General features: G+C 55.4%; 3 protein-coding genes across 10 annotated transcripts in view; 2 read left to right on the top strand and 1 right to left on the bottom strand.

Moving 5' to 3' along the window:
* The window catches only part of Nprl3 (NPR3 like, GATOR1 complex subunit), a 38,857-nt gene extending 37,758 nt beyond the window's left edge, over positions 1-1,099 (top strand). For all 4 annotated transcript variants that reach the window (XM_041676130.1, XM_041676131.1, XM_041676129.1 and 1 more), the window contains one exon: positions 318-1,099. In XM_041676130.1, coding sequence (XP_041532064.1) covers positions 318-483 — 166 coding nt within the window. In that variant the 3' untranslated portion in view covers positions 484-1,099. The remainder of the gene's footprint in view (positions 1-317) is intronic.
* A 145-nt stretch (positions 1,100-1,244) lies between these two features.
* On the bottom strand, positions 1,245-7,264 carry Mpg (N-methylpurine DNA glycosylase). The gene is made up of 4 exons (XM_041676133.1): positions 7,021-7,264; positions 5,774-5,971; positions 3,641-3,845; positions 1,245-1,682 (listed from the first exon to the last, which is right to left on the bottom strand). Exons 1-4 carry the CDS (start codon positions 7,204-7,206, stop codon positions 1,294-1,296), a joined length of 978 nt encoding a protein of 325 aa, XP_041532067.1. The 5' UTR covers positions 7,207-7,264; the 3' UTR covers positions 1,245-1,293.
* Positions 7,265-11,572: 4,308 nt separating this feature from the next.
* On the top strand, positions 11,573-24,234 carry Rhbdf1 (rhomboid 5 homolog 1). 5 transcript variants are annotated; one of them, XM_041676597.1, is made up of 19 exons: positions 11,573-11,691; positions 17,773-17,913; positions 17,983-18,113; positions 18,371-18,475; positions 18,922-19,135; positions 19,431-19,640; positions 19,726-19,848; positions 19,921-20,078; positions 20,522-20,779; positions 20,862-20,973; positions 21,076-21,150; positions 21,236-21,397; positions 21,988-22,088; positions 22,217-22,280; positions 22,635-22,729; positions 22,921-22,996; positions 23,065-23,115; positions 23,305-23,424; positions 23,600-24,234. In XM_041676597.1, the coding sequence occupies exons 2-19, from the start codon at positions 17,797-17,799 to the stop codon at positions 24,017-24,019; spliced, it is 2,592 nt and encodes an 863-aa protein (XP_041532531.1). In that variant the 5' UTR covers positions 11,573-11,691; positions 17,773-17,796; the 3' UTR covers positions 24,020-24,234. The 5 variants fall into 5 exon arrangements, with proteins under 5 accessions (XP_041532531.1, XP_041532530.1, XP_041532535.1 ...); XM_041676596.1 differs by having other exon boundaries at positions 23,065-23,165; positions 23,271-23,424; XM_041676601.1 differs by having other exon boundaries at positions 23,271-23,424; positions 23,600-23,986.
* Positions 24,235-24,764: the final 530 nt, after the last annotated feature.

The raw sequence follows: 24,764 nt of genomic DNA, 5'->3' as shown, positions 1-24,764 counted from the left end.
AGGTTGTCATGTTCAGTGTTGAAAATCACACTGCAGATTGTTGGAGGACCATTTACAACTCTTTCAAGTGCTGATCCAGGCCTGACCTGTTCCCTGGAGCAGACTGAACCCAGTGTCATAGGAGAATAAAGAAGCCTTTAGCACTTCTCCCTTCATCGGGTGCACAGCCGCGCTGCTTTGTGGACTCCCTTCAGGCCCAACGCCGGTCACATGGCTCTTCACAAGCTTGCAGGCAGCTTACAGATCCACCCATCAATGGCTTTTGGAGTCCTTACTCCTTGTCTTGGGTTAGGCTCATGCCACCCTCTCTCTTCCAGGCTCCTTCACTACTTCCGTGGCCGTCACCATCTGGAGGAGATCATGTACAATGAGAACACACGGCGTTCCCAGCTGCTCACGCTCTTTGACAAGTTCCGGAGTGTGCTGGTGGTGACCACCCATGAGGACCCTGTCATTGCTGTCTTCCAAGCACTGCTCACATGAGCCCAGGCAGCATGCCCAGTGGGAATGGGAACTAGCCTACTCCCTGCCCAGGGCTTCTGACTGGCCTTAGGAGGACGGGCAGCTCTAGTCTAGTAGAACCGGTTCTTGTTCCAGCTGTCCACCTGGTCAGAAGTAGCTATGGGGCAACCACTGCTGGACTTTCCTTTTTTTTTTTTTTTTTTTTTTTTTTTGGAGACAAAGTTTTATGTAGCCTAGACCTCACATGTGCTAGGTAGCCAAGGATGACTTTGAACTCCTGATCTTCTTGCCTCTGTCCCCATATGCTAGGATTACAGGCATGTGCCACCAACGTTACTTTAAAAAATACATGTTTATTTATTTTTATTTATGGTTTTGTATGTGTGGGTCCCCAGAGGTCAGAAGAAAGCATACCCTGGAGCTAGAGTTAGGGAGGTTGTGAGCCCCTGGGTGTGGAGTTGAGAACGGAACTCTAGAAGAGCAGGAAGCTTTTAACCATTGCCATCTCTTCAGTCTGGTCCTTTACAGCATCTTAACATTGCTGAGCTGGAGGATGTGTCTCTGAAGTCCAAGTCCTTCACACACACACAGTTGTGTCTTTCTGACCCCTTTCCCAACCTGCCTCTTCTGCAGTCATCTTTGAGAGTGTCCAGAAACTCATTTAACTCATTCCTGCTCCTAGGTGTATATGCCCATACACTGATGATACGGGCTTCCCAAGTTTCCTGACCCAGATGAAGAATTAACTTCATGCACACAAATTCTGGCTGAGACTTGGACAGTTCCCACAAACAAGATATTTATTCTACTTTAAAAAAATAAAAAATCCCATCAGGCTGTTTGCTGAGGCTGATACATCTGTTCAGCCACTCTGTCAACCACACTGACCCACGGGCTGCCCTGGATATAGAAGCGCAGGGGCTTCTGGGTCCACTCCCCTGCATGACCAATGCCTATGCGAGCTGCTGCCACCACAGCTGGGCTGCTGGACTCCACAGGGCCACGCTCCAGCCACACAGCCTCATCTTGGGCCAGGTCTCGCTGATCAAAACTCTTATCAATGGCCAGGGCCTGGCACAGCTTGGACGGACCACTACATAGCTCACGGTCCTTGAGTGTACGGCCAGCAGTGCTTTTCCGGAGGTTGTTGCGAAGCTGCCGCATGGTCTCCAGGCCCTCCAGGGGCTCTAGTGCTCGTAGCAGGACACAAGCCCCAGCCCCTGTGAGACAGACAGACAGCCTGGAAGTAAACTTTAGATCTCCTGCACACACCCACTGGCAGTGGTGCTGCCATCCTCCTGCACATGTAACCTGTACCTACTGCATCCAAACATGCAGACCCCTCTGCATCTGCACTCCCTTCCCTGTAGCACCAGCTAGGCTGCTCTGCCTTCCCTGAGTTCCTTGGGAAGCCTCTACCTGGCAAGACTGACAGCGAGACTCCCACCACTGCTCTCCAAAGTCAGAACTATGATCATCTAGTGTGAGTCAGTCCTTTCTGTAGCTTCTCCTAGTCTTGACTGGTGGTGGCTATTAGGATGGCATAGGAAGCCCCAGAGAACCAGCACCTCTGGGGCAGAAGGGATGCCATTCTACTAGAAAATGGTAAGTCAAGAAAGACTAGAAGGTGCAGTCCCGTGCTGTACCTAGCTCACCAACTGGAACCGCCTCTGCCATTTCAGGGAGAAGCAGGACACAGAGTCCCTGTGAGTGCAGGGCACATGATCCCTACTCTCAGCTCCCAGGGCCACTTTATCATCCCGCCTTATCCTGGCTCCCTCTCATCTTCATGCAAACACCTTTGACTTCCATGTCCTTGCCTAACTCCCAAGTGCCAGTGACATCCGTGTCCTTAGCCTCTCTCAACATGGATGACCCTCACCAATACCATGTACACCCTTGTGGGAATTTGCCTCCAACCTGTATGTTCTTGGGGTGTTTCAGTTACATGTTCACCCCTGCCTCTGCCTTGTTCACCACGTCTCAGGAACCTGCATTTTCCCCCCTCAGAAACTATAGCACTAACATCTCTGGTTTTGTTTCCTTAGTTAAGCCACACTAGCGGGGTTGGTTCTGTCCAAGAAGGCTCTGTCATCTTTTTCTCTCTCTCTTTTTAATTAAAAAAAGAAGTGTATTGAAATTCTGCTTATGTGTGTCTGTACACTTGTGCACCTGGTGCTGACAGAGGCCAGAAGAGGGCACTGGATCTCCTGGAAGTGGAGTTATGGTTGTGAACTGCCATGTGGAAGCTGGGAAAAGGACCCAGGTCCTCTGCAAGAACAGCCAATGCTCTTAACCACAGATCTACCTCTCCAGCCTCCTCTCATAGGGTCCTCAGTATCAGCTCTGTGGTCACCTCTAGTGTCCAAACCCCATGCACTAGACACCTTAGCCTTCTGCTAAGGCCAACCTGCAGTACAAGTACTTGTCCAGCAAACCAAGAACATTTGGTCACTGTGGGCAAGCAGGAGGGTATTAAGCACATATGTTGAGATATGCCAATCATGTTCCTGGCCAGTGGTGGCTTTGGTAGGATGATACTGGTTCTTCAGACTCTGACCACTGGGGACAATGCTACATGCTTGTCAAGACAGAGCTGGACCCCAGAGGAGAGCCGGTTTCTCTCAGGAACACTGCATCAGTAACCCTCCACAAATGCTATCTGGGGCCAAAAGGTCCTCTGTGGTTACTGTAGGGTTTCTAGAAGCATCCCTGCCTTTACCTAGCCAGCTATGATAACCAAATATGTCAGCAAACATTGCCTGATGTCTCCTAAGGGGCAGAAATGCTCCTGGATGAGAATGACTGAGCCAGATCCCATAACAGGACTTTCGGCAAGGTTCCTGTATGAGCCCAGATTACCCCAAACCAGTCTCTTGCTTTCCCCTTCCCTACCTGCTGGCCCACTCCAAATTTAACCCAGAATCAAAAACATCCTTCTGAACTCTGGCCACAGAACCTGACTGCTCTGCATTCAAGCTGTCCCTGTAGCCTCTGTCTTGTGGAAACTCAGCTGCTTTAGCCAGGCTTACCTTGTCAAGAGCAGTCAAAGCTCCTGAAATCCCAACTTAACCCCTGGCAATGGCATCGCCCTGCTCAAATGCCTGTCTACCTCAGTCTTCCAAGGGAGTTGGCCAGCTGCTGCCCTGTCTGTTTCCCCAAGCCCAGTACCACTAACCTTGACTGGAGACATTCAAGCAAAAGTACATGCCATAGATGATGTACACATATAGCGTCCCGGGTTTCATGAACATGCCACGGTTGCGGGGAGTCTGCCGGCCGCCCCTGGAGTGAGCAGCTTCATCTTCTGGCCCCAAGTATGCCTCAGTCTCCACAATGCGCCCACGGAGTTCCGTTCCGTCAGCGAGTCGCCGGACAAGGACCTGTGGGCATTGAGCCTGCTCAGACCATAGGGATGGGGGTCAACCCACCTGGACAGTCCCTACCTAGACCTCCTCTCTTAAGTTCAAGATGGACCAGGAACCCAGGCCCAGCCAGACCTAGCCACCTGGCTCTCCATTCTGCCTCTTCTGCTCCTGCTTGGAGCCTGGATGCTGCTGTTAAGGTGACTAGCCATTCCTGACCAACTACAGTTGTTCACTCGGGGTTCTGACCACATCTCGAGCTTCACTGTGCAGGCTGACCTCAAAGTCCCTTCAGTATGTTCTCTGCTTTCCCACATCCTCTCCCAGAGTTCCCTTGAGAGCCTTAAATGTTCAGTGGCCCCAAGGGGTCCTTACACAGCTTCCTGGGAATTCCAGATTCTGTGGTGTGCTTGTTAAAACAGGCTAGCCACAAAGGATCTACATCTCAGATTGTGCCCACGAATGCTAAGGCCTTAATGAGAAACAGGGCCAGTGGGGCCAGCTCATGCAATGCCTAGCCTGGTCCACGAGCCTAAGAATGGCCAGCACTCTTAGCCAGGGCTCATAGGAAGATTTCAGGATCCATGTCCACAGCGCTTCATATCCGTAGGGTTGAGGGATTATTTGGTCGGAAGGCACCTTTATCTCAGTCCAGGTAGACCCATGGTGCCTCAGGGTTGGTATAACAGGCAGGGTGGAGGAAGAGGGGCCAGAGCTTGTCATGGAAGCCTGGAAATCCTTTCAGGAACCCAAAACACTGAAGACAGGGATGAGCGTTTTGGAAGAGAAAAAAGGTCAGGGAGTGTGCCTTCAACCATACTCACATGCTCCCATGTCTCCAAGGGGCACATTGGAAACCCCAGCTGAGCTGGAGGGAGCCCCTAGCACTTTTCTGGCGGAGGGCCTGGGAAGGCAACATGCTCCTGAGGCCAGAGCAGATGGCTGTCCCAGCAGCTCACTGCAGAACCTTTACTGAGCTTGTGACCCACGCCTGAGTTTTCCCTGACCAAAGGGATAGATACACAGGCTAAAATACCCCTTGCCCTGTTAGACATCATCTGGTCTACCAACGTGGGCTCAAGCAGGAATGACAGGGAGCCAGCTGACATGCCCAAGATGCTGAATAGTGGCAGATGTACGGTGGTGGCGTTGGGCCACCTTTGGGTCCTCTACCTAAACCTGGGATGAATCTGTGCCATGTTTTGTTATATCTTAGATGTTGAATACTCTGGTGCTTTTAGAAGGAACACAGAGCCTTGCAGCTTAAAACAGCCTGGCAACAGAATTAAGTGCCTTCTGCTGTAGGTCAGGGTCTGTTCCTGTTAACATGGACTCTCAGCACCATCTTTTCTATTAGAGAAACTGGCTGTCCTTGGCCATGCTATCCTAAAGGGAAGCTTGTCAAAGCTCTGGCACCTAAGAATAGTGGGTGCTCCAGATGAACCCGGCCAGCTCCATGATGTGCACTTCAGAAGGTGACAGGCTGTATTATAGGGTACACCAGGCTGGACCTGGAGTAGTCCCCATTCCCACTCTAAGCACGCCTGGCACAGCCCAGATCCTGCAGCGAGAAGACCAGCTCTTTCAAGGGATTCAGACATGCAGCCTAATGGTATCCCTGGTCCCAGCCATCAGGGAACAGGGTTTACCTACCTAATATCATCCATAGTCCTTGCAAACAACCTGTCCTAAGGGGATTTTAGACAGATGGGAAAGGCTAACAATTGATTGCCAAAGCAGGAGAGTTTCCAGTGGTCCTGCTACCTGCACCAAGAAACACCACTATCATATTTCCCTTTGTAGTGATCCTAAGCAATAGTCACACTGTCCCAGGCCAATGTGGACAAAGCAGCTACTTATGTGAGCACGAGGAAGGCCGTATCACGGATGTGAACAAGTAGTGACAGGACTAGGGGTCCTGGAACCCGCACCTGCATTTACATTACCTTCCCCAGAAATGCACGGGCCAGGGTGACTGCTGGCTGGTCAAAAAACTCTGGCCCCAGCCGGGCAGGGTGGTCCTCGGAACTGGAGAAGTAGATGCTCCGTTGCAGGCCTAGGGCTGAGGGTGGCCTCTCTTTAGGGATCTGCTGCTGCTGGGATTCTGCTAGTCGCTGCTTTTTTTGCCCAATCTTTCGGGAAAGCTGTAATGGGGGGGGGGGGGGGGAAGTAAGCATCTGTCTGCCTGCCTGGGTTTCTTTATCAGTAGAGTGGGGTTCCCGTTGTGTGGTTCATTCTGAGGCATAAACAGAATACCACAGCTGACACAGCCTCAGGGGGCCTTGGGACATGGTGCGGGTAATGACAGGCCGTTAGTGGTGCCAGGTGGGTGGGCATGCTCTACCCACACCTGCTGCACACAGAAGCTTGGGTGCCCGAGTCTGATACAGAAGGGCTGGCATTTTCTGATTCCCTTACATCACACCATTCCCAAGGAAACTTGTTTCTGGAACCTGACTCCTTGTTCCTAATCCTGGCCAGGAATTAAAATACAGCCAGAACCTGGGAAGGGCCTAGCTGAGAAACAGACTGAGTTTTGTCCTGTCACGCTCAAAAGCTAGGTCATGAGGCCCCCTCAGTTTCGACCGGGGCCCATGAGTACACATGGGGATGACCTGTTCTAAGTGTTCAGGGTACAACCCTTCTGGCTTCCAACTGACCTCTGACTGGCTGAATATGAGAATAACTAGGAACTAGAACAAAAAGTCTATGGGTCAGTAAGACACAGCAGGCCTTAGTCTACCAAAAGCCGGATAAACGAAGTAGGGAAATCTGACTACATCCTTCAGCTTTTGTGGTACAACAGACGGGAGATGAAAGGGACAACTGGGCCGTGAACCTGGGGCCAGAGCCAAGACTTGTCCTCAGCCCAATCTGGACTTCAGCTATGACCACGGCTCCGTAGCTGGGTTAAAGAGCCATTACTTTTCTTTAGACAAGGTCCCATGTAGACCACACTGGCTTTGAACTCCCGATCCTCCTGCTTTCATGCACTTCCCATGTATTGGAAATACAGGCGTGCACCACCACGCCCGGGTAAGACCCATTATTTTTATCTGCTGTGTTGACGTCCAGGTTGGACCGAGGCTGCCAGGCTGCCAGGAATGGATGCTGACGTGACCGTCTCTGCAGCTCGACCCACTGTGCCAGCTCGCCGTGGGCTCAGACTCCGCGACGCTGCGCCCCCTCTCACCGGCGCTGGCATCTGACCGGCCTCACGACATCCGGTCACTCGGGATCCTGCTCTGGCACTCCCAGGGCGCCGGGCTCGTCCAGGAAACAGAGGCTGGTCGGTGTCGGGAGGCAGGGTCACGGACACCGGTTTTAAAGCTCCTCGGCCCAGGCGCGTACTCAGACCGGCCCGGCCGCGGGCTCGCATCTAGCCGCCTACAGGATCCGCCGTGCAGCCGGAAGCGCGAGGAGGGCGGAGATTGGAGCCTGCGCAGAAGGCACACAGTTCGGGGGTGGGGCGAGTGTGCGAAGAGGCGGAGCGAGGAGTCTAGGGGAGGAGCGGGGCGGGTGTCAGAATTTACCTTCACCACTCTGGCCTGAGCCCAAGTACCCCAGTCTGGTTCTATACTAGTGGCCGAGTGCCGTCTACTTCACCCCCCCACAACCCGATCCTGAACTGAATTTTCGGTGGTCCCGGGCCGGAAGGCCTTGTTTTGGGACGGGCTGGGTCACAGCGGGTGCGGTTGGTAGTGTGGAGAAAAAACATGAGGCTTTGGAACCTCAGACGGATCTCTGATACTGGAACTCTCCTTCCCCAACTTTATTGGGGGGCGGAAGGGGAGAACTGAACGGAAGTGGATGCATGCCCCATCTGGAGGCCCCTGCCCTGGTCATCACAGTTGATAGAGAGGAAAGAAAGGGAATCCTGCCTTGGCAGTAGACCACCGCTTACATCCCTGATACCTAACCCATTGATGCCTGGGATTCCTGCGAAGAGGGCTCACCACCTAAACTGAGCCAATTTGTAGGGCAGGGCCAAGGCTGCAGGGACCTGGGAATACCCATCTAACTGGGTAACAGTTGCTCTGCACCTCTAATGACTCCCTCTCCAGGACCTAGGCCTGCTACCCACCCTATCTGTAGCCTCTCAAATGAGATTGCGCACCGGTGGCAGAGATTTGAGCCTCGAATGGGAAATGACTGGCCCAAAGGAAGGAATGGTAAGGGAAGGGAGGTCTTAGGACAGGGTAAGATGCTCCAGGATCTGGCTTACCGCGTCGGCTCCGTGGCATCCCCCACACCCAGCAGAGCCACCCTCACCCTCTTCTACCATTCTAAGGGTAGTCTGGCTCTGTTTCTTGGCAAACACAATCTTACCTCCCCGTTCACATTCTGCCCCTGCCTTGTCAGAACCCTTGAGGGCTTGCTTGTCACAACTGTCTGATTTCTTTGACCCTGGCATGGAAGAGCAACTAACTGGGTGTGAGAACAGGAGATCTAGACAGCACAGAGGGACAGGTCGCATGTTTGTGAACCTTAGATGAACAAGGAACTTAGCCCAGCCCAAGGCTAGGCTATTCATCAGGATTCTGGTCCCCAACTGCTTCTCCACTGGTCAGTCAGGCTGGGGCTCAGCCATCCCCTCTCATGGGCCTCAACCAGAACTTCCTGGGGAGGGAGGGGCAGCCTCTCTGCCTGCCCGCTGCCTGCTGGAAGTCATCCAGCTGTTTGTGGCACTCTGTGCTGTTTCCGGGGGTGGGGTAGGGGCAATATGTTGTAAATTTGAACTAATGAGATTGGCCTGGATGTGGCTCCCACCCCCTTCCTCCTTATCCCCTACAGCCATTCTGTCCAAACAATGACTCTCCCTTCCTGTGGGAATAATGCCCCTTCCCAATCTAGGAGGAAAACTGAGACCCTAGTTGGGTTCTTGTTCCCTGATAAGGGCAGGAAGAGGGCATTGTGAAGCCTCCTAGGGCGCTAGCTCATCCCCCACCTTTGTGTGAATGACAAGCTTCTCTGGTGGGCAGTCTGGCTTCTGCCCCAGGAGGAGATGGGGGTGTTGCCAGCATCCTATGCTCCAGATGTTCTGGCCTGAGTGTGGGATTGCGCAAGGTCTGCCCCCTCCTCCCCACTTCCTGGTTTGTGGTGTGAAGCTCCCACCACAGGCTGGAAGTGTGGGGTTGGACTTCCCTGCTGTGTTTTGCCAGCAGGCTGGCCAGGAGTAGGAGAATGTCCAAGAGGAAGGAACCGAAGGAGCTGGGACCTCTTCTGTTCCCAGTGTGTCTTACTGCTGGTTGGTGGCAAAGAAGCCATTGGGAAATTTTTTGAAAGGGGTCAAGTCTGGAGTTGACACTGGTGTGAGCTGTTTTAAGCCCCCCACAGGTTGTGGGGACGTTGGAGCTGCTTCTAGCAGCGGTGGTGTGGGCTGCCAGTCCTTGCTAGCTCTATAGGCTACAGATGCCAGGCTTCAGTTTCACTGTCTCAGGGGCCCAACACACTGGCTCGGTCTCTTTCTCACATGGATAAAGGAGGAGCTGGGTTGGAGCCAGCTGGCTCTTCATTTGGAAACTCGCATCCTTTCAGCAGCGTCTCAGCAGAGTGACTGCTGACATCATGACAGGCCTGGGTGGGTGACTCTCTCTAATGGGGGCGGGCAGAGGGCAGACATAGGCAGGCCAAGAGGAGGTACACTGTCAAGACTGCTAGGCTCTTGGCCCAGGACCTTAGAGGACCCCCTTGCCAAGTCCAGGACTATGGGGAGGGGGTTGCCTCAGAAATAGCTGAGGGTTTCAGGCCTTTGGCTAGCTAGGCCTTCTCCCCAAATTGCCAGGGTCCTGGGTTCATCCCTACATCTTCTCTCCGTGTAGGGCCTGGAAGCTTAGCTGAAGGTCCCAGAAGCAGTTGTTGGGAGTCCTCTGACTGCTCAGGGATCCACACAGGTGTGGGAGAGTGCTATACAAGATCTGGAGGCCGTGTCCACCCTGACCACCTGCTCACCAGCTCCCAGAGTGTTCAGGAATTGCAGCCAACTTCCTGTTCCGCATAGCCCACGAAAGAATGAGAGAAGTCAGGGGCTGGGATGCCAAGTACTAGGCTCTTGCACCCAAAGCATGGGTCAACAAGGCAAGCAGGAGGTACTGGGACTGGACATTCGTCCATACTCCTCCGCTCACACTGTGCTCACGCCCTTACTCGGGAGGCCAGGGTGGGCTGTGTCTGGGAAATCCTGAGGTTCCCCAAGTGCTGAGGTGGGCATTCGTCTGCAGGAATCATGCTCTTGGGAACAGCACCTGTGTAAGTGGACGGAGATGGAAGGGTTTGCAAGAGGCTCCCCTGGAGCGTGGGAACTGCAAGGCCTCTGGGGCAATGAATCCTGGAAAGCTGTTTTTCTGTCACTGCACGCAGGCAACCTTCTCTGTGGAATGGCTGCATTGAAGGTGACTCAAAGGCTGGAGAGATGCTCAGCCGTTAAGAGAGCTTGCTGCAAGTTTGATTTTCATCCCCCAATCCCCCCCCCCTCCCTGTACATGGGGCAACTCACAACTGTCTGTAACTTTGGTTCCAGGGGGAGCTGGTGCCCCTTCTGGCATCTGTAGGCACCTGCAACCACACACACACACACACACACAGAGATATAAATAAACAGATTTTTTTTTTTTTGTAAAAGGATGACTGAGTTGTGGAACTGGGTGTGTCTTTACCGTGGATCTCCTGTAGGACTTTTTGTGTCTGGGAATAGGTTTCTATGTCTCAACATAGGTCTAGGTGGACCCCTGAAGCATCCATGACAGGAGGAGGGACCTACAGATACCAGATGCCCAGCTGTGGCCAGTTCCTGATTGTCCAGAAAGGACATCATCCAAGCTAGCCCAGTCTGGGCATCCAGACCCTGCTTATTCCTAGCAGGGGCCAAGAATGCTAGGTATGGAGACTGTCCCATCTCTGGTCTGGCATCTGTGGGCTACAGGAGTCCAGAACCCTGCATCAGGACAGCTTCCTCCCTCAGCCTGTGACTTTAGCTGAGGATAAAGGAGCATTTGTGTCCAGTTTACAGAGGAACGAGCGAGCTTCTACTCCAGAGTTGACAGCTGGGCGCTGAGGCAGAGGGAAGAGAAGGGTGTGCAGAATGTTGCTGTCACTATGCACAATGGCTTAAGGGGTGGCAGGTGCAGTCTGGCCCTTGTACCTGCAGGGAAAGAAGTAGGGGAAGGGGTAATTGCTGGGCTGGGGTAATTGCCGAGCTAGGATTCCCGGGACACAGTGTATCAGGGTAGGAGTGTTAGTGTGTACATGAGTAAATGCGTTAGGGTGAGAGTATGAGCCCACCATGAAAGTACATTTGAGATGCACGTGTGCGCATGTGTCTGTGTAAACAGGTGTTTAGGGGCCGAATGCCTGAGTGTTTACTAGGAAGGATCAGGAGGGTGTGCATGAGGGAAGTGTGGGTTTCCGGACGAGCCTCAGTGATTTACCAGTGAGTGCCTTCCAAAGAGGCGTTCAATCTTTAGGTGCCTCCCACCCCCCACCCCCCTCTCTCTCTGGAGCTCTCCTCCCTCCCTCCCCAGGTACAGTTAGGAGCAGCACTAGGGGAAGGCGAGCCCAGGACCAACAACGATCACTGGCGAGCTCGACTCCCAGCCACAGGTGTCTCTGAGGGACGCCTGGTAGAGCGCTGCCGGCGGTCTTCCCGGAGGAGGTGCCCGGGGCGGGCGGCGCGCATTCCTCAGCCCTGAGTCAGGCGGCCGCCCCTCTACCGGGCCCGCCTCCGGCGCGCACGCCCCTCGGCCCGTGGCATTCCCAGGCGGACGGGCCGGGCCAGCGCGCGGGCGGCGCAGGCAGGGACTAGGCGCGGGCGCCCTCCCGGCCGGCGGCGGCAGCCGGTGCAGACCCCTCCGAGGACCCCGCGGCGGTGAGTGGCGGCCGGGCTCTCGGCGCGGGGCTCAGGGCGGGCGGGTGCGGGGTTTGCGTTCTGGCGCAAGTGTCCGCCGATCGCTGCCAGACGGTGCGCGGAGTTTGCCGAGCGCCCGCGGAGGCGGCGCGGCCCGGATTCCAGCCCGGCGCCCCACAGAAATAGCCGTGGTCGGATCGGCGCGGCCTGGCGGGAGGGGCAGACGGACACCGGCCCCACTGGGTCGTCGGGACCGGAGGTCCTCGGTCCGCAGCCGCCCAAAGCGAGCGGCGCCTCGGCTGCCAGCCCCTCCCCCATGCTCTCCTTGCCCCCGACCCCCCAAGGGTGGCATCTGAAAACTCTGCGCAGAGCGCGCGACTTCGGGCCACCCGGTCCGTGTCCTCCCAGCTCACGGAGTAACAGCAGCAGCTGCGGACTGGGGAGCTCGGCTGGGCCTGCTTGGCCCGTTCCACCCCGGTTCACATCAACAAACCCGGGAACTGCCTCCAAAGACAGCTCCTGCCCTGTACAGTGACCCCTAGGGCCACAGTCGGGTTCTTGAAGTATGCCTGGGCGCGGTGGGGTGACCGCGGACCCTAGGTGCTCAGGGATAGGCGAGAGGGCCTGTCTGTCCTGCTGGGAGCATGCTTGAAGAGCTGGGTGGAGAATGGACAGGGGACTCCCCCTAGGCTTTCTTTCCGCTCAGTTTGTCCCGATCAGAGTTCCTGCTCCGTGTGCCTCTTGGGGTAGCGTGTCTGTCTGCGTGGGCGGGGCCTGGATCTGGAGGCCCCCCGCTCTGTCCTGGGACAACCCCCCCCTCCCCACTTCCTGTTGAAGCTGGGAGAAGATTCTAGGATGAAACTGGCTTTTCAGGTTTAGACCAGCTAGAAGCCGGGGCAGTCCCAGGCTAGGTGCTCCCCACCTTCACGGGCGGGCGAGCCTCAGCCCCTTGCCCCCGCCCTTAAGCCTGGAGGATGCTGGGGAACTCAGCAGCTGGCCGGTTCTCAAGAGGCTCCAGAGGCTGAGTCCTCTGCTACCAGGTCATTCTGGGCGTGCTGGGTTCTTTGCTTAGAGACTTGCTAAGAGGCTATGTCGGATAGGCCTAGACTGAAGGTACAGATTCTCGCACGCTCCACAGACCTCCAGGCAGCCTCCAAGGCTGGCCAGCTCCTCTGCAGGAGCCCTACTGGGAAGTCCGCTTGGGTGAGCGCTTGATTTCCTTGGGGAGGTGGTCTAGTGGCCCTGGTCTTGGTCTCCAGTTAAAGAACCGTCAGAGCCCTCCCCTCCAAATTCCCTGGCCCCATCCATCCCTCTAAGCTCTCAGCTGTCCTCAGGGTACCCTCCTCCCAGACGTGAAGCCCTCCCTCAGGATCAGATTTTTTGCCTTCTGACCATTTTTTTTTGAGTTTGTTGTGCTTAGGGGTGACTCCTTCCCTCGCCTGAGGATGGGGGTTCACCCAGAGAGTCACAGCAGCCTCCCTCAGCCCCAGAAGCTCTGTAGCGGCTGGATCCCTCCCAGTTCCCTGGCAGACCTGGCCGAGGTGCTGAACTCCCTCGAGGCCCCGTGACCTCAGGGTGTGAATGGCCCCTGCGAGTTAATCTGTAAAATGGACAAGACTGACTTCTTCCTGCCCTAGGTTATACTGTCAACAGGATTAGTTGGGATTGGCTCTGAGGCAGGCGTCCTAGACTTTTGATGAATGAAGCTGTTGTTGCAGACTCAGTTTACCCCTGTGAAGCCTCTCTAGTCTTGTCCTGCTTTCTGTGGTTCCTGGGAGGGGTTTCTGAGTTGTAGGATATCGGGAGACAGTCAGAGCAATTCTGGGGAACTCTGTGCCTCCTCCCTCCATTCAGAGACTCAAACGGACTGCAGATTGGGATGAGAAGTGTCCGTCCTAGTGGTCACAGCTAACTTTTGACTCCAAGCCCCTTTATGACTGGGTGACTTGGTCAGGGCCCCTTTTCCCTCTGAGCACCAACTGAATTAGGGATTTTGGCTGGCCATCGGAGGCCCCTGGACTGCGTGTGGTTTTGAGCCATGGCTGGTGCCTCTCCCCAAGGAGGGCCTCTTTCCTCCTGTGTGCTGCACCACCCCTTGGTTCCTTGGGCTCCAGGGCTTCCTGCATCCCTAGGACCAGGAGCTTCCCACAGACTGTCTGCAGGGGAGAATACCTTGCTCTGCTGCCCGCTCTGTGTATGCATCTCTGAGATGATGACAGGTGAGGGAGGGCACTGTAAAGGTCTGCCCCACCGCATGCTGAGCCAGGTTTCCCCTACATGAAAATGGAGAAGCCAGAGTGGAGGTCGCAGTCTCTTTAGGGTTCACAAAGGGCCCAGCAAACACACGATGTGGGCGAGGGAAGTCACGGTGGCGAGTGGCGATGGGCCAGCATAGAGGCTGTAGAAAGCTGTGACCACTAGGATGGACACTTCTGGTCCCAATCTGCAGTCCAGTTGAGTCTTTGAGTGGAGGGAGGAGGCACAGAGTTCCCCAGAATTGCTCTGACTGACTCCCGATAGCCTACAACTCAGAACCCCCTCCCAGGAACCACAGAAACCCTCTCCCAGCTTGAGGCTGGGTATTAGATTAGAGAGAGGACAGGTTTCAGGTGGGATGCTGGAGTGAGAGGCAGCCGTAGCCCACATCGAGGATTCAGTTTCACGCCAGCTGTGGGGTCTTATGTCTTCCTACAGTCTACCTTTGTGGGACGCATCCTCAGGTCCCTCTCCCATCTGCAGCTTTGCTATCTTGTTTTTTTGTTTGGGACAGGTTTTTACCATGTAATCTGGACTGGCCTCAAACTCAGAATCTTCCTTTGCTGAGCTGAGTGCTGGGATTGCGGGTGTGTACCGCCATCATACCCGGCTACACCTCAGCTCTGGCTGCCTTCTCCCCACTCAGGCAACCTCCCCTTCTGTCGATTCAGCTGCCACTTATCGAGCACCTACTGTGTGCCAGGCACTTTTGCCACCCCTTTCAGATGAGAGAATGGAGGCTTGCCAGGTGTGGTGGTGCGCATCGGTACTCTCAGTACTTGGGAGGTGGAGGCAGGAGGATCATTTCAAGGCATTCCTCTAACATTCCTCTAACTACAGAGGGAATCTGAGGCCAGCATGGGCTATATGAGACCCTGTCTCAAAAGCTGCGAACAGAGAGTCTAGGCATGTTCGTGCTTGTAAGCGGTGGGGACAATGGTGTGGGCATAGAGTTTTGACTCACGTTGCTCTACCTGCCTTCTGACTTCCTGGCTCTAACCATACTGATGAGCAGGGGCTTGCCCGAAGGGTCCCCAGTTCTTCTACAGTTAGATAGACCCCTGTCTCCTCCACAGCCTCCCACGGGCAATCGGAGTGGATTCGATGTGCGCTGCTTCCTTAGCTCCCTGGTCCACCCTGTCCATCCCCCTCGACTGGCATCTCACTCAAGGTCCTTGGAGCCCTGACACGGCTCTGCTGCCCGACCTGACTCCATCCCACCTCTGACCACTGTGCTTGCTTTCCACCACTTCCCACTTAACTCTAGTTCCTTTTTGGGCGGCTCCTTATGCTTCTGGGGTGACTCATGGTGTGTGACCCCAGGCAGTCAGTCTCTCCATGGGCCATGGTTTCCCACTGCACTGGGGCCAGCAGAGGAGAGAGAAAGGAGAGGGAACAAGAGCCCACTGTGTGCCTGGGGAAGATGTAGACACTGAGCCACTGTGGGCCGACAGTGTGCTGCTCCTTGGCCTAGACTCTTTGTCTGGCCTGGAAAGCCCCTCCCCCAGGCCTTGTGAATCCCACTAGCTTGAGGCCCTGGTAAGAACAGAGCATAGGGTGGGGCAAGTTGGGAACTCAGCGCCTGCCTGGGTAGGGTGGGTGTCCTTTCCCCAGACTGCAGGCCTGGAGTTGTATGTGGCTTTCCTTGTGTTTTCCTTCGCTGTAGCATGAAGATTTGTAGATGGGGACCCCGGGAGACCCAGATGCTCAGGCAGAAGCAGGTTATGGGGTCAGATTCCCAGAGCTTATGATTCTCTTAGCTTATGCTTTTCCCATTCACACTCACCAAGACTGGTTAGCTGCTGTCTCCAGGTCTTGCTGAAGGGTCAGCTCCTTCCAGAGTCCCCACATCCCCACACAGGAGAGCTGGTGCTCTCTATCTGTGCTCAGGTGAGGCAGCACCAGTGGACAGATAGTCCTGGAGGCCAGCATGAAGCACGTTACAGGACTTCGATATTGGAGAAAGGGAGGTCGAGGACAGTCTTTGGTCAGGGAGGGGAAGCCTTGGCTATTAGTAGCTGCTGGGAATGGCAGCTTGTGTTCCTGAGAAAGGCACCATTTCAATACCTTGGCAAAGGTACCCAGCTTGTTGGAAAGGCCAGTCCCCAGCTTTCGGCATTCGCCATGGTCCTGGGACCACTCTTGCCCGTGGTCCTTCCTGGAGCTCCTGAGTGGCAGCTCAGGATGGACCAGAGGTAGCTCGTGTAAGGCATCCTCCATCTTGTCCGATACCTGCCCCTTATCCAGTGGGCCTCACAGGACCCAGCCCAACCTTAGGGGTTCACTGCCTTCCAGGCCGCATTTCCCCTGTTTGTACAGTGAGGATGAAGCTTCTGTGTCCTCCAGGTATGGAGAGGGAGAGACCTGAGTTGAAGCAGGTGGGTTACAGAGCCCAGAGCCTGCTCAGGTCTGCAGATAAGAAGGTCTAGAATTTGTGTCTTCTACCCTCTGAGTCCTAGTCAGGGAGCCCTTGCCCGCACTCTCAGCCCTGAGTCCTAGTCAGGGAACCCTTGCCTGCACCCTCAGCCCTGAGTCCTACATCGGGGAGCCCTTACTCGCATCCTTAGCCCTGAGTCTTACATCGGGGAGCCCTTACCCGCACCCTCAGCTCTGAGTCCTAGTCAGGGAGCCCTTACTTGCATCCTCAGCCCTGAGTCCTACATCAGGGAGCCCTTACTTGCATCCTCAGCCCTGAGTCCTACATCAGGGAGCCCTTACTCGCATCCTTAACCCTGAGTCTTACACCGGGGAACCCTTACCCGCACCCTCAGCCTGCTTTCTCTCCGCTTTCCGGACACGTGAGACCTTTCACTTGGAGCAGGGTCAGGTGCACATCTGCTGTGACTGTCCTTGTAAAGGGGGAAGTAAGAGTCCCACAGAGGTCAAGACTTGCCTGACAGTCTTGAGCAGGCCTTTCTGCACTGATAGCCTCAAACGCACAGATATCTGCCTGCTTCTGCTTCCCAAGTGCTAAGATTAAGGGTGTGCAACAGTATGCCTGGCTCAGATGTGTGTGTGTGTGTGTGTGTGTGTGTGTGTGTATAATCAGATTACTTTGTGGATTCATTTTCTGAGCTGTCTGGAGGGCCCAATTGTGTGATAGGTTTAGGGTCTTAGGTGTTCTGGGAGTTTTCCCCTGCCTAGCAACTTCATAGTCTTTTTTTGGCAGCTGGCGCCACCTCATGGTCATCCGTCGTGTTTTCTGCTGCTTGGACATGGTCTCTCCGTCTAGCCCTGTCCCTTTGGCACTGGGATTACCCAGCACCAAATTTTGTCAAGTCCTTTGCACACAGGAGTCTGGTGTCCTAGCTGTTGCTCTGAAGCCCGAGAAAGTCATCTTTTTCTCTAAACATGGGGAGTCTTCTGTGTAATTGATCACAAACCCCACAGTGTGGGAAGTGGAGGTCATAGTGGTTAAGATGGCCTGGGACAGACGGCTAGCGCTCTGCTGCTCCTGTATGTGCCCGCCGCACACTCTCTGCTGTATTCCCTGCTGCTTCTAGCTGCTGGGGAGTCCTCCTTACCCCCTGCCAAGCTCCTGTAATTTGCTTTCTGCCCAACACACCGGGCATTTCCTTATTTATAAGGCTATTGTTAACCAGGCTTTAAGTTCAAGAGGGTGAGAACCCTCTACCAGCATGTGCCAAGCATCACGTCTTGCTCATAGTAGGTGCATGCAGTATTGCCCCTTGGATTCCTACTGTCGGGGGACCTGTCTGTGATGAGATCGGGCACAGAGCATGCCAGCATATAGCAGGAGCTGTGAGCACCTCTGCTGGGCTTGTACTGCTCCTTCTAGGTTTGGGACTTGTCAGGGTTGTCGCTCAACAGAACCCCCTCCCCCAGGCCTGCCTCCCTGCAGCTGGAACCATGAGCGAGGCCCGAAGAGACAGTACTAGCAGCCTGCAGCGCAAGAAGCCCCCGTGGCTCAAGCTGGACATCCCAGCCGTGGTGCCCCCAGCAGCAGAAGATCCCAGCTTCCTGCAGGTAGGTTCTGGCCTGTAGGGGCTTTGGGAATTCCCTGGCCAGGCTCCTCACCAGGACTCTGTTGTCCAGCCCCTGCGGCGGCAGGCTTTCTTGCGGAGTGTGAGTATGCCAGCTGAGACAGCCCGTGTCCCATCACCCCACCATGAGCCCCGGCGGCTGGTGTTACAGCGTCAGACATCCATCACGCAGACCATCCGCAGGTACCACACCATCCTGGCTGTTCTGCAGACTGGGGCTAGGGTGGGGGTCTAGAGGTAGGCATACGGGATCCCCCTAGGTCCTGGGGATGGGAACGGGGCAAAGGTCCCTTCTCTCTCAGCTTTGTCCTCTATCTTAATCCCAGCAACACTTCATCATCCTCCTGTTCTGGGGGCTATGGTGGGCACTCCATCTGCCTCTCTGTTCCCCGGGCATGCGCTCTCCCTTCTCCCCACCCTAATCCCCTGGCTCCTCACAGCCGACAGGTACGCTTTGGGCGTGTCCACACTCTGCCTCTCCTGGGGTCTCGGGCTGCTTGCAAGGCCCTCCCACAGCGCCAGTCTCTCTCTTGGTCCTTGCTCAGGTACCTCACGCAGGTCTTGAGTGTGCTCTCTGGCACGTGCATGTTATGTAGCCTCTTGGGGCTGTTGGAGCGCTTGACTTGATGGTCCCTGGCTGCTGATGGCAGGGGCTGGCTGTGTATTTATTTGCATGTCTAGAGACCGTGGCCACCTTACAGCTCCTGCTGCTGGATTCTGTAGTGCCCTGGGGTGGCGGTGGCTGCCTGAGGCCAAGGTCTCTCTGGACTCAGGGTTGGGAACCTTCTGCTGACAGGCATGAAGAATGTTGTCGTGGGAATTGGGGTGGCCAGAGTTGGAACTCCCATGTCCTTATAATTACATGTTGCCAACTAGACTGGGTCCTTGGGGTGACTGGAGGCCTGCCTAGGGGGTTGGCCTTTGAGGCTTGCTGTCTGGTGTAGGGGGACAGGATCCATGGCTTCCCCTTGCTGAGTCCTTCCTATGCCAGGGGGACAGCGGACTGGTTCGGAGTGAGCAAGGACAGTGACAGCACCCAGAAGTGGCAGCGCAAGAGCATCCGTCACTGTAGCCAGCGGTATGGGAAGCTAAAACCACAGGTCATTCGGGAGCTGGACCTGCCCAGCCAGGACAATGTGTCGCTGACCAGCACCGAGACGCCACCGCCGCTCTATGTGGGGCCATGCCAGTTGGGCATGCAGAAGGTGTGCTGCCTCCTATTGGCTCCTCATTCTGCTCCTGTAGCTGGTGGGGAAGGGTTGGGAGAGAGTATTCCTACAAGCCTGTGTGCTTAGGAAGGCTCCTGAGATACTCCCAGGTAAGAGGAAAAGTGTCCTAAGATTATTGTACCAGTTCAGATTCTGGATTGCCAACGTCAAGGAGAGAGGGACCCCTCTAGGTGTCGTGGATGAGAGTGAGGCTTAGTGTGTTGGGAGTGTCTGTTATCACAGAAGGCTTGCCTGGGTCTGTATACTGATGTAGCGTCTTTGACCCCACCAGATCATCGACCCTCTGGCCCGTGGCCGGGCCTTCCGCATGGCTGATGACACTGCCGATGGCCTGAGCGCCCCCCACACTCCCGTCACACCAGGTGCCGCCTCCCTCTGCTCCTTCTCCAGCTCCCGCTCAGGTTTCAACCGACTCCCTCGGCGGCGCAAACGTGAATCAGTGGCCAAGATGAGCTTCCGGGCTGCTGCGGCGCTGGTGAAGGCAAGTGTCCAGCACGGGTGGAGGTGTGAGAGCTGAGCCCACCCACGTCCACTTCCGGATCCTAAGGTCACCTCCTTGTCCTCAGGGTCGGTCTATTAGGGATGGCACTTTACGGAGGGGACAGCGTCGAAGCTTTACCCCAGCCAGCTTCCTGGAGGAAGACATGGTGGACTTCCCTGATGAGCTGGATACGTCTTTCTTCGCCCGGGTAAGAGGAGCCTGGGGTGTCGCCCCATCTCCTCTGTCTCTGGGTCCACCCTGACCTCACATATTTGCTCAGGAAGGTGTCCTCCATGAGGAGCTGTCCACATACCCAGATGAGGTGTTTGAGTCCCCATCAGAGGCAGCGCTCAAGGACTGGGAGAAAGCCCCAGAGCAGGCCGACCTCACGGGTGGGGCCCTGGACCGCAGCGAGCTTGAGCGAAGCCACTTGATGCTGTGAGTACGGGCAGTGGGGGAGGGGCTCAGAGGGAGCATCTGCCTTATGGGGAGTAGCTGGGCCCTTGGGTGCAATGCTGCCGTGGTCATAGCTGGGGCTGACTAGAGAATTGGGAATATGGCCTGACCACTGTGGGTATGAGGACCCGGGGGAGGTTCATCCCTAGACTCTGATGCCCAGCTACAGAAATTCCAGAGCCCAGAGGCTAGAGTCTAGGTGGGAGGAAGACCATGGTCTAGTAAACACTGTTGAAATATAGAGCCTCAGTCTTGGCTTCCCGTTCCCTCCCCGCCAAGCTGTTGGGCTTGCTTGTAAGGAGGAGAAGGAAGAGGGGTGGCTAGTTGGTGCCTCCACCCCTGGGAGGGCAGCAGTGCTCTGGCTCTGCCCGAGGGAAGGCAGTTGTAGGGTCTAGGCAGGAAATGAATATGCTGGCCCCCTCCAGGCCCCTGGAGCGAGGCTGGCGGAAGCAGAAGGAGGGTAGCTCGTTAGCCCCACAGCCCAAGGTTCGGCTTCGCCAGGAGGTGGTCAGTGCAGCTGGACCCAGGAGGGGTCAGCGCATCGCTGTACCAGTACGCAAGCTCTTCGCCCGGGAAAAGCGGCCCTATGGTTTGGGAATGGTGGGAAGGCTCACCAACCGCACCTACCGGAAACGTATTGACAGCTATGTCAAGCGGCAGATCGAGGACATGGATGATCACAGGTAGGCTGTGTTGGGATAGAGGCTGGGCTAGGATTAGGAATCCAAGTCACGGATGCCCCCTCCTGATACCTCTGTCTCACAGGCCCTTCTTCACTTACTGGCTCACCTTTGTGCACTCACTGGTCACCATCCTGGCTGTGTGCATCTACGGTATTGCGCCTGTGGGCTTCTCGCAGCACGAGACAGTGGACTCGGTGAGCTCAGCAACAATTCCTGCACCCAGATAACTAGAGTCCAGGATCTGTGGGAGGATGAAGCCCTCCAGATTTGATCTGATCTCACTCCCTACCTTCCAGGTACTAAGGAAGCGGGGTGTCTATGAGAATGTCAAATACGTTCAGCAGGAGAACTTCTGGATCGGCCCCAGCTCGGTGAGGACAGGGCTGGAGGTGGAGCTTGGGGTTGTTCCATCAGTGCCTGGGCCTGAGGCCACAGCTTCTCTCTCCCCCTTCACAGGAGGCCCTCATTCACCTGGGGGCCAAGTTTTCACCCTGCATGCGCCAGGACCCACAGGTGCACAGCTTCATCCTTGCTGCCCGGGAGCGTGAGAAGCACTCAGCTTGCTGTGTACGCAATGACCGCTCTGGCTGCGTGCAGACTTCAAAGGAGGAGTGCTCGGTGGGTGTCTTAGCGCCTGCTCTATCTGAGCTGCCCATTCTTATTTCAGATTTAGGCCTCACAACATCTTTACTCTGGCTTTTGGCAGTGTGTGGTACCTCACTAGGCCCCTCTCATCTTGCTCTTCACACTCAGTTCCTATAGAGGATAGCCATTTGATTTTAACTTGGCCTTGATTTGGGTCTGCCCTTTCAGCACCTCTGTGCCTTCTATCTTAAGTGAATGTTGCCTTATTTGATGGTGCATGCCTGTAAGCGCAGCCGTAAGAGGTTGGTTAAATTCCAGGCCAGCCTGGGCTATGCTCCATGGTCCCAAAAAAAACCAAGAAAAATGCAAGACTCACCCAGATTTTGGCACCATAGTTGATGTCACTTCCCTACTTTAGGACAGAGGCTGTGTCTCTTGTGCCCCTGCTATGCCGCTGGGCACCTTTTAACACTCCCCTGTGTGTCTGGGGTTTTAGCCTAACAGCTGTGTGGAGGCAGAAGGCACTCATGGGGCCTTGTCTTTGGTTCCTGGCTGAGTCAGCACATTGCTCTGAGCTGAGCAGTGCATGGGATCTGACTAGGGCTGACCCTGTGTCCCCACAGTCTACGCTGGCAGTGTGGGTGAAGTGGCCCACTCATCCCAGTGCTCCAGACCTTGCAGGCAACAAGAGGCAGTTTGGTTCTGTCTGCCACCAGGACCCCAGGTGAGCACTGCCAATTACCCTCTTAAAATACCTTTGGCTGTGTCTGAGGGGTGTAGAGGATTCCTAGTTTGGGGCAGAAGGGTGACATTGCGGTGGGACAAAGGCTCTAACCGTGTGGGCTCATGCAGGGTGTGTGACGAGCCTTCCTCTGAGGATCCTCATGAGTGGCCAGAAGATATCACCAAGTGGCCGGTGAGCTGGGGTCTCTGGCTTGCTTGTTGAAAGGGGGAGGTGGCTGCACCCTGCCATTAATGGTGCTGCAGACTCTCATTGTTGGATCCCCCACAGCTTTGCACTGCCCTAGCCTTTGCCTCACCTGGCCGACAAGGCTCGCCTCTGTAAGCAAGGGGTCAGGGCAAGAGAATGGGGTGGAGACTTGAGAGATCAAAGTGTCATTAATCTAGTTTGCAGGCGGCCCAGCTCGGGCTTGGGGTGTTATCTGCTGGTTTCTATCCGAGTCTTGCTTCTGTGTTGGTCTCCAATAGGCCAAGAGTTGGGTGTGTGAGGAAAATGACCCCGGCCCAATTGTTTTTCTTTCTCACCTAGATCTGCACCAAAAACAGTGCTGGGAACCACACTAACCACCCTCATATGGACTGTGTCATAACAGGCCGGCCCTGCTGCATCGGCACCAAGGGCAGGTGGGTGCGCATGCGCAGCTGGCTTGCAGCAGCGTTCTTCTCCCTCACTAAAGCCTGCAATAATCTGATTCCAGCAACCGGGACTTAAGACTGGGCCAGTGGAGGTGGGTGGGGATGAAATCTGCCTGGGGTAGATTGGGTAGGTACCCGTAGACTCTGGGCACCCTCCAATCTTTGGCATGACCCTTTAGGTGTGAAATCACCTCCCGGGAGTACTGTGACTTCATGAGGGGCTACTTCCACGAGGAGGCCACACTCTGCTCTCAGGTAGGCCTTAAGGGCACGCCCCTTTTCACCTCCGGCCACTGTCGAAGCTGACTGGCCACTTTGCACAGGTGCACTGCATGGACGATGTCTGTGGCCTCCTGCCTTTCCTCAATCCCGAGGTGCCTGACCAGTTCTACCGCCTGTGGCTGTCCCTCTTCCTGCACGCTGGGCAAGTGGGACTGGGGGCTGGGTGGGTGGCCTCATTCCCCAGGAGCGGTGGGCTGGAGGTGAAAGAGAAGCCACCTTCCTGCTGAGTGCCACTCGCTCCCCACAGGATCCTGCATTGTTTGGTATCCGTCTGCTTCCAGATGACAGTCCTGCGGGACCTGGAGAAGCTGGCAGGCTGGCACCGCATAGCCATCATTTACCTGCTGAGTGGTATCACGGGCAACCTAGCCAGTGCCATCTTCCTGCCATACCGGGCGGAGGTAAGGTGGCTTCCCAGGGTGGGGACCCTCGATGTGTGCCTGTGGCTGTTGTGAACCCATCTATGTTGAGATAAAGTATGTTGAGAGGTGGGCTGGGAAGATGAGGGCCTGAGCTTCAGGGGGGTGGGGAGATGCTGCAGCCCACTAGCCCACAACTTCCAACCCCCAACACCAGGTAGGTCCGGCTGGCTCGCAGTTTGGTATCTTGGCCTGCCTCTTCGTGGAGCTGTTCCAGAGCTGGCAGATCCTGGCTCGACCCTGGCGTGCCTTCTTCAAGCTCTTGGCCGTGGTGCTCTTCCTCTTTGCCTTTGGCCTGCTGCCCTGGATCGACAACTTCGCCCACATCTCAGGCTTCATCAGTGGCCTTTTCCTTTCCTTTGCCTTCTTGCCGTACATCAGCTTTGGCAAGTTTGACCTGTACCGCAAGCGCTGCCAGATCATCGTCTTCCAGGCGGTCTTCCTGGGCCTGCTGGCTGGCCTGGTGGTACTCTTCTACTTCTACCCGGTCCGCTGTGAGTGGTGCGAGTTTCTCACCTGCATCCCTTTCACCGACAAGTTCTGTGAGAAGTACGAACTGGACGCTCAGCTCCACTGAAGCAGCTGTGGGCACCCCAGGACACCCCAGCCTCCCGGGGCTGAACACATGGTGCTCCCTGAACTCTGACCTCTGTGCCTTGCTCGCTCCTGTTGAACCCTTATACGGCTGGACATTTACTACATGAGTTCCCATGATAACCTTCTAACTAGTCCCCGACGACCACTTCATGTGGCCAATAAATGGGCTGGGAGCGTTTTAGCTGCCACTAACTTGACCAGGGCTGTTGTTGCCTTTCCTGATTTCTGGCTGGGGCTGTTGGGAGAGGCCACAAAGACCTTGGACATACAATTCCCTTTGTCAGTGGTTCTCAACCTGTGGGTGGCAACCCCTTTGTCAAACCTGTATCTCCAAAAATATTTATATTATGGTTCATAACTGTAGCAAAATTATCATTTTTTTGGTTTTCTGAGACAGGGTTTCTCTGTGTAGCCTTGGCTATGCTGGCACTCACTCTGTAGTCAGGCTGGCCTCGAACTCACAGAGATCTGTCTGCCTCTGCCTCCCAAGTGCTGGGATTAAAGGCTCATGCCACCACCACCTGGCCACAAAATTAGTTCTGAAGTAGCAGCGAAAATAATTTTATGGTCGGGGGTCACCACAACATGGGGAACTGCATTAAAGGATCATACCTTTAGGAAGGTTGAGAACCACTGCCCTGCATCAGACATCACTGGCTGTCACCTCTCTGTGAATTTCCATAGTAGCCAGTGTTGAGGCATGAGCCCAGGGGAGTGCTGCTGTA

Source organism: Microtus oregoni, unplaced genomic scaffold (assembly GCF_018167655.1).
Source record: "Microtus oregoni isolate MIOR12 unplaced genomic scaffold, Mior012 000027F_ref0000203, whole genome shotgun sequence".
In the NCBI taxonomy this organism is placed as follows: Eukaryota; Metazoa; Chordata; class Mammalia; order Rodentia; family Cricetidae; genus Microtus; species Microtus oregoni.
The sequence above is the reverse complement of the archived record's forward strand: the minus strand, read 5'-3'. Positions and strand labels throughout refer to the sequence as shown.